Source organism: Pholcus phalangioides, unplaced genomic scaffold (assembly GCF_987345545.1).
Source record: "Pholcus phalangioides strain wild (caught in Gottingen) unplaced genomic scaffold, Ppha-v1.0 ptg000015l_1, whole genome shotgun sequence".
In the NCBI taxonomy this organism is placed as follows: domain Eukaryota; kingdom Metazoa; phylum Arthropoda; class Arachnida; order Araneae; family Pholcidae; genus Pholcus; species Pholcus phalangioides.
Genome location: NW_028301608.1, coordinates 84,043,139 through 84,051,317, shown reverse-complemented (window position 1 = coordinate 84,051,317; position 8,179 = coordinate 84,043,139). Strand labels below are relative to the sequence as shown.

General features: G+C 35.2%; 1 protein-coding gene across 3 annotated transcripts; it reads left to right on the top strand.

The window, feature by feature from the left end:
- The first annotated feature begins 3,158 nt into the window (after positions 1 to 3,158).
- On the top strand, positions 3,159 to 7,629 carry LOC149076877 (very-long-chain 3-oxoacyl-CoA reductase-like). Of its 3 annotated transcripts, XM_089244602.1 has the most exons (3): positions 3,159 to 3,648; positions 6,184 to 6,541; positions 7,225 to 7,629. In XM_089244602.1, exons 1-2 carry the CDS (start codon positions 3,282 to 3,284, stop codon positions 6,246 to 6,248), a joined length of 432 nt encoding a protein of 143 aa, XP_089100728.1. In that variant the 5' UTR covers positions 3,159 to 3,281; the 3' UTR covers positions 6,249 to 6,541; positions 7,225 to 7,629. The 3 variants fall into 3 exon arrangements, with proteins under 3 accessions (XP_089100728.1, XP_089100727.1, XP_089100726.1); XM_089244601.1 differs by having other exon boundaries at positions 6,184 to 7,629; XM_089244600.1 differs by having other exon boundaries at positions 3,159 to 6,541.
- The last annotated feature ends 550 nt before the right edge of the window (positions 7,630 to 8,179 follow it).

The following is an 8,179-nucleotide window of genomic DNA, read 5'->3' as shown; positions in this document are numbered from 1 at the left end:
ACTGAGAAATTATCATAGCAGAATATAATTTAAATTTTCAGATTTAAGGGTGAATGAACATCCCGCAACATAAATGGTGAACTCAATTAGTGCTAGGAGAGTAAAGTTATACAATGTAGAATCTTGTTGTTGAATATATTTAGCAAAGTTAGAAGTTTGTGGTATCAGATTATGTCCTTGGAGCAGATCAATCCTCAGAAATTATCCTTTATAATGATGAAAGAAAAATCATTGATTTTTATTTTTAGTGCATAGGGATTGACAGTGCTGTCTGCTCTTAAGGATGCCTTAGTGATTGACAAAATAATCAATCAATTGAACCTTTTGAAAATAATGGCCTATTTGATTTTCTATTTCTCTGTACTATATTCGGAAATGACAAAAAAAGGTTGTGGTGATCAGATTGCCTGTTCAACTGGTTTGTGCTGAGTTATAGCAATATAAAATATACATATCTATTAGAAAAAGTTAAAGCTATCATTCAAAAAGTTATTCAAAGTTCGTGATTCAAGCACTCAGTATTGATTGAAGGTATTGAACCAAATATGTACTGGGTTAATGGAGTGGAAGGGAACTTATTTTTACATCAAAGATATTTTATATGAGTACCAAGTTTGAAAAAAAAAGTAAAAATATACACACATATATATGGGTTTCTTCATGACCAAAATAGATCTCTAAGTGGAAGAGAGAGAGTTGGACCGAACCAGAATTTTTTTTTTATTAGATCCCTTATATCGATTTTCTACTGAATTTATAGTGTAAAAATTTCAAGATCAATCCTCTGGCAACTGTCTTGGGCAATGAAATTAAGGGGTGCCAAATTTTAGGTTGGAACAAAAAAACTTATGAAGTTATCAAATTTTCTAGTGGAGGTGGTGACAGAATCACATTTCCACCTCCTCCCCAAAAAAGCCAGTTATGGCCTTGCTCTAGCGTGCAGCAAGCTGGCCAATCAAACAGTGGCCCAGTTCATATTCTAAAGAATTTCTACCTGATTGGACTGTCTGGTCTACAGTCTACTACTACTAAACTACACATTCATATCACTTGTAATCAATCCTGTGTAGAATTTTATGGGTACATGTCGCATGTATGTGTTATGAACCTAACGTGAAGTTTGTTTCTGAGGAATGCTTGATAAGTGCTGCCTTCTGTCATCCAAATTCAAAAACAGACAACTTTGGTAGGTTATTATTAGAATTTTTATTTTTGTCATGCGTGGATTTCTTAAATGCTGCAGTCCTGATTTTTCTCTGTAGAAAGAATTTTTAAATGGAAGATCGGCTCACATTCGCACCTTGAAGTTGGGAAACTGCAGAAAAGGTTTACAGACTCCAAACCCCCTCCATCTTCAGTAGAGGAAATGTATTATTTCTTTCTCAAGAATGAATATTCATGACTGTGAAACACCATCTCATTAGCCCTTTAACGAGCTACCCATTATATAACTCGAACAGTGGAAATCACTTAGTCTTCTTGAAATTGCCATCTATTTTCTAGAAGAATATTTTTTCCCTGATTGTGTGAGCATGCACTTTGCCCCCAACACAAAATAATAATAAAAAACCAAGGAAAAGGAAAACGCTATGATTTTTTGTTACTTATATACCCTACGCTTAATCATGTAACTACCTCAAAGAGGCAAAACATCATTCTGTTATCAGACTGAAGAAAAGCTGACTCAGCCCACTGACAGTTGATTTGACAAGATGGGGGGCAGGAACATCTGTTCCTTCATTCCTGTTAAAGAACATATAGTACATTTTGCAAAATCTGCAAGCAGATCTACAACCAGCATAGGCGGAAATAAACCTGGAAGTCTGGGGGAGGGGGCACGATGATGATGATGTCAATTTATATATGCATATATACATTAGATCAGTCGACTCCATCTTTGACGCTAGGGGGGGAGGAATCCCCCTACGCCACCCCGTATCTCCGCCTATGATAACCAGGTAGAGGGCAAAGGGCAATGAACTCCTGAGGATGCCACTGAAGTTCCATCTGTTGAGAAGTTTTCTTCTGATATATCAGGAGATGAAAACTTAATGGTATCTGACATAGGCGGAGATAATCTCTAATGTCTGGTGGGGCATCATGAGGATGATGATGTCAATTCAGATGTATGCGTATGCATTGCGTATTACATTAGATCAGTCAGCTCCAATACCCCTCACATCCTCGCCCATCTAGGCTCGTCAATGCCGCAATGAGAGGGTGTCAAGAACCTGATATATTTCGGGATTGCCAAAATAAAGCGGATCAAGTTAGACTAGGTATTTCAGGATTGTCCCTGTAAGTAGGGTCACCAGACGTCCTATAGAATGTAATTTCAAGTGTTCTACTTTTTGGAAAATTCGTACTTTTGTCCTCTTCTGGTTCCGGAATTATTTTTCTTGAGGAAATTTTTTTCCCCTTTGAAACATATCCCTTCATTGACATCAGTGTTTTTGTGTTTTTTTTCTTATTGACCAATAGCCGTCAAAATTCACAGAATTTTGTTGTTTTTGCGGTTCTGTTTTAGAGTTGGGAAAAAATATTGTTGTGGCTGGTTTTAATGATCGAAATAGTGACGCCATCTGTTGTGAAAAGAGACGTCACCGAGGGTGTGTGCAGGCGTCTTCCTTCCTCAGTTTTCGAAACTGGTAACCCTAGCTGTAAAGGTACTGTTGTTTGCCAAGTGCTGCTATCTGCCTTCGGAATTCGAAAATATAGACAACTTCAGCATAGGCGGAGATAGACTTGGAAGTCTGGGGGGGGGGCTCACGATGATGATGATGTCAATTCGTATATACATATATACATTAGATCAGTCCACTCCACCTTTGACGTAGTCCCACACCCCCCCGTATCTCCGCCCATGAACTTCAGTAGGTGTTATTTTTTTTGGCGTGAATTTCGTAAATACAGAAAAGATGTTGAGTTTTTTCCAGATATAGATAAATAGATAATTTTTGCCCATGAAAGAATAATCCTGACTATGAGATACGCCAGCTCGTTAAGAAATTTTCTCTGGCAAGATTGACAACAACCTCAAATCTTCCTCCAGAAGTTCGTGACGTCGTTGTACATAGAGCAAGAGAATCATATCCCAGGAAATGCAAAAAATGGAAATGGTTCTCAAAAGCGATCTGCAATCCTCGTCAGAAGTTTTTGAAACGGTTATTTTTTTTGTTTTCTCTCTCAATTTCTTCCTTTTTTTTTCTAATCAATTGCTAAATTTTATTGTATAAATCCGAATTCGTCGTTGAATTTTGCTCTCTTTCAAACAAATAAACATGGATAGGAACTTTGAGTTTAAAGTTATGCTTGTCTCCGTTGGTGTTATCGTGGCGTTGGTATGGCTGTTGCGCATCTTGAATTCGGTCTCTGGATTTCTTAGGAGGCTGCTCAAATTGGACTCAATAAAATGGTCACAACTTGGTAAATGGGCCCTTGTTACCGGTGGCTCGGACGGCATTGGCAAAGCTTACGCCGAAGCTTTGGCCGCTAAAGGTTTTAGCGTGATCCTCATCAGTAGGACACGTGAAAAACTCGAGTGTGTGGCCCAAGAAATAAGCGAGAAATTCTCGGTGGAGAGCCGGGTGATTTGCGCCGATTTCACTGGTGGCCCGAATGTGTACGAGCTCATCAAAAGCTCTCTAGGTGGGTATGAGATAGGAGTCCTAGTAAACAACGTTGGAATGAGCTACAATCATACCGAATATTTTCATGCCATTGAAGATGGTCTAGATGTTATGGACAAACTAATCGAGTCCAACGTTGTAAGCTGTACCATGATGACTCGGATGGTTTTGCCTGGTATGGAGGAAAGAGGCAAGGGTGTAATAATTAACATATCTTCATTGACTGCGCTGTATCCGATGCCATTACTGAATGTTTATTCCGCCACCAAAGCGTATGTCGATTATTTCTCTAGGGCGTTGAGCTATGAGTACAAAAACAAAGGCATCGTCGTGCAATCTGTTCTTCCTGGTTATGTCGCTACGAAAATGTCGAATCGCAGGATCAGTCTGGAAATACCTTCGGCCGAAACTTTTGTCTCTAGCGCAATTAGTACCGTAGGTCTGGAGACTTATACTTTCGGTTATTATGCCCACAAGATAAGAGGTGCTGTACACGAATGGCTGAGAGCTAACATGCCAACTCGGGTTAATATGGCTGTTGCTCTGTATTATATGAACCAGAGTAGAGAGCGATATTTTAGGAAATTGAAAAAAAGTCCAAACTCATGAAAAAGCCCTGTTTTTTTTTCCCGTTAACCTATTTTTTGCACGTTTAATTGAAAAGTTTAAATTATTTGTTACATATATGCATTGCAAACTTGTGTTCATTTTGTATAATTTGGTATTATAGTTTCATTTTCTTGAGATAGTACAACATTGATATTGATGTGAATGCTTTTTCTTGCTTCAGATGTTGCTTGTAAGAGCAGTAAACTTATACAGAGTAGTAGAACCTTGATTAATTGAGGGTAATGAGTCCGGAGAGAGAAAAAGTCGCCTCATGTAATGAGATTCCCAGTTAGTAAAAGCAATCACAGAAAATTGAAAATTAGTGTCAGTCACAGGTGATTTTGTTTACAGTCTTGTTGAACTTTGTTACATAATGTGAATGGTTGGGGGGAAAAAAAGTACATATAATATTAACAATGAAAATTATGCAGAAATATTTCAGATAATTGGTTTGAATGGTTGGTTACCTTACTCTTTATGTGCCGTTGAGAGGTGTAGATGATGGTGAAACTTTGTCTCATCACATTCCTTGTTTGATAGAAGCTAATCATGTTAACCTAGTTAATCAAGGCTTTATTGCAAGAAAACATTTTCAATCAATTTGTGCCAAGTCTATCTTTGTGATGCAATCATGTATTTACCCTTATTGGAACGACCTTATATATATGTTTTGTTTTAGGCAAAATTTGTTTTAGTAATAATTTGCCATTAATTTATATTTTTTTCTTTGATATTTTTAACATGGTTTGTGAAATAGAAATTGGCAGAATTTCCATCAATTGTAATGCTTGAGCAAAAACAGGTATTGAGGAACATTTTCAAAAATAACTGAATGCATTTCAATATGTATTTATAACATAGGCTATTTACTGTCTGTTGACAAAAGATTATATAAAGATATGATTAATGTATATTTTTGCTTTATAGGTTCATTGATGATATTTTATTTTGCTTAATACTTTGTTAGTGTGAAATAAGTGGAGATTTTGCTCTATGTCTAAGGCCGGTGTTACACTATAAAAGTTTGATAAAATCCATTTTATAAAACTTGAAAAATCTAACCAATAAGGTTATTGGTTACATTCTAGAAAATGCAACCGTTGACCTTATTGGTTGCATTTTTCAAGTTTTATTATAGGACTTTTATCGAACTTTTATAGTGTAATACCGGCCTAAGTAATGAATCGATGTTGCTTCTTGAGGCGTGTATCATACGGTTCGTTCTAATTTCATGAAATCGATCAAGTGAAAAGTTTCAAATAAATCTTGCATTTTGACCAGCTCTTTGCATGAAAATTTATGACTTGGGCATTGATTTGAACATAATTTATCCTGGAATTAATATTATAGTTTTCATAGAAATCTCCACTCATTTGTATCTTTGCTCTGTATGTGTTATTGAGTATATTTTATTTTGCAACTGATCAACATTTGGTCTAATTTACTGTCAATATATGTCTTGTTAAATTTACCATCAATATACATTTCACATTTGCAGTACTGCAATTTTATTTAACTGTTATTTAGTTTTGTTTATGATTTCTGAAATAACCTCTGTTTTTTTTTAGTTTTCTTTTTTTTTTGGTTCAATAACTTCTATTTCTAGTCATCACCCACCTTTTTTCCCCTTCATTAGTCCCCTACCTCCATATTCATTGTATGCATTCCTGCATAACAATATATTTAATTGAAGTACAAAAGTTTTTGTTTATTTTCATGCATTTTGGTATTGGATATGTAATTAGTATTTTGGTTGTGTGTTTGAAAGTATTGATTAATAAAGCTATAATATGTATGAAAAATAATTTTAATTGTTTTTGCAGCTGTAATTTTTTTTCTCTCGGTTCTTTTATTTATTCTCTATCAATCAGCAGTCCCCCTCCCCCTTCCCGGTTTAAATTTTATTGCTAGTTTTTTCAGTTTTGTATCATTTGTCTTGTTTCAGGATTTCTTGTCTGGTGTTCAGTGAAATATTTGCAGCTTTCGGGCTGTAATGTCATGGTTCAGTAAGTTTATGTGTTTGTCTAAGATGCTTCACCTATGTCTGTGGTGGGCATCTTTGGATCTGATTGGTGGCCAAAAAGGGAGGTAAGAGCCACACATAGTCAAACTAGCTAATGCAACTCTCCTTAACCTGATCTAACGGCAAGCATGTATCTAAAGAACAACTCGGCACCAAGATGTATGACGTTATTCTTTGCTTGCTGCAGAGACCTACTCGTTACAAAAAAACCTCAGAAGATTTCTGCAACCGATGTCTGCAAAACATTTGGACTTAAGTTTTTTGGACGGCCTAGCAACCTGTAAGCTGCATACATTTCATTCATTAAAATTTCTATTTTTTTAGGGGAAAGGAAAACATAATTTACATGATGTGTTATAAAGGTGAATATGATAACTCCTAGAATTGATTCATAATTTTATATATGCCTGTGACATTTGATTGAAGTAAGCTTAAAAAAACATAACTATTCTCGACTTATACAAACGACAAGTGCAATATTTTGAGAAGTTTTTGATCAAAAACACTTGTGTGCGGATCTTTTTTTAACTAATATATTTCTTGGGCTGGGGGTTGTACACCTGTTTCAGAATAATTAACATGTTTCTAATGGCAGAATATGTACTTGATTCATTTCTGCAATGTAAAGTCATGGAATTAAGCAAAATAAGCTGTCTGTATTCTCATATTTCACTCGCATAAATTTTTTTTTGTGAAAGTTATGTGTGAAACAGCCCATTTTTTAAATTCCAAATATTATACATGTCCAGATAAATGCTGATAAGAATAGTAACTGCCGAATTCATTACTTTTGTCACTTTTTACTTAATTTTTCAGATTCAAAATTAAGTTTATTTTCAGAACTTTTATTTTTCTTGAAAAATGTACGTAGGATAAAGGAGGTTGTTCAGCGATAATTCCAGTTCTCGTACCACTATGATATTCAATATTTTTATTGACTCTTATTGCATTTGTTTATTTCAGATACTTATTCATGTACATTATGCTCAGAAGTTTTCTATGATGAAGGTGAATATGATAACCACTGGAGTTTGCACCATTTGGAACTGCCTATGAATGTTTTTAAGTGTAACATTTGTGCTTACGAAACATTTGATCGAACAAACTTCAAGCGACATGAACTGGTACATACAAATGAAAGGCCACATCAGTGCCCAATTTGTCAAAAGTCTTTCAAGAGGAAAGATCATCTGAAAGTTCATGGGATGGTGCACCTTGATGTCCATGGATATTCATGTGACCAATGCTCTCAAAGTTTCAGACACCTGTCTCAATTGTCCCAGCATAAGCAAAATCACATGCATTAATTTTATATTGTTGAAACAACTCCCCAATATTTAGAAAGCAATAAAACATTTTTATACTGCTTTTCTGATGGAACATTTCAGTTCATATTTTCAATGGTGAAAGTGTAAATTGTGAGAGCCGTATATTTGATTCATATTACAATATACTTGATTCTATCTGATGGTGTATTTAAATGTATACGGGGGGAAAAAACGGATATATCCTGTATAACGATAATTGCTCATATAATGATATTCTATTCTTGGGTGTGACGCTCTTTTCATATTGTTGATATATTCTATTTGTAATGATAAATCCTTCATAATATATTTCCCTGGTCCCTTGAGTATTGTTATACTCGCACAGGGTGCATAGGAAAGTCTATAGATTATAATAACTCGTAAACCATTGATCCTATAGAAGCATTTTAATTTAAAAGTATCCAAACAACATGTAGATATATTATATAAGACATGTCATTCATATTGCACTGGTTATATAGATGTTAAACTGAAAAAAAACTTTTTCATGCTAATAAGACACTCGCATACACTTCTTACCAGGATGGACACAAGAAGCGAAATGTACCTTTTTATACTGATGGTCTTAAAACACCCAATTAGAAAGTTGT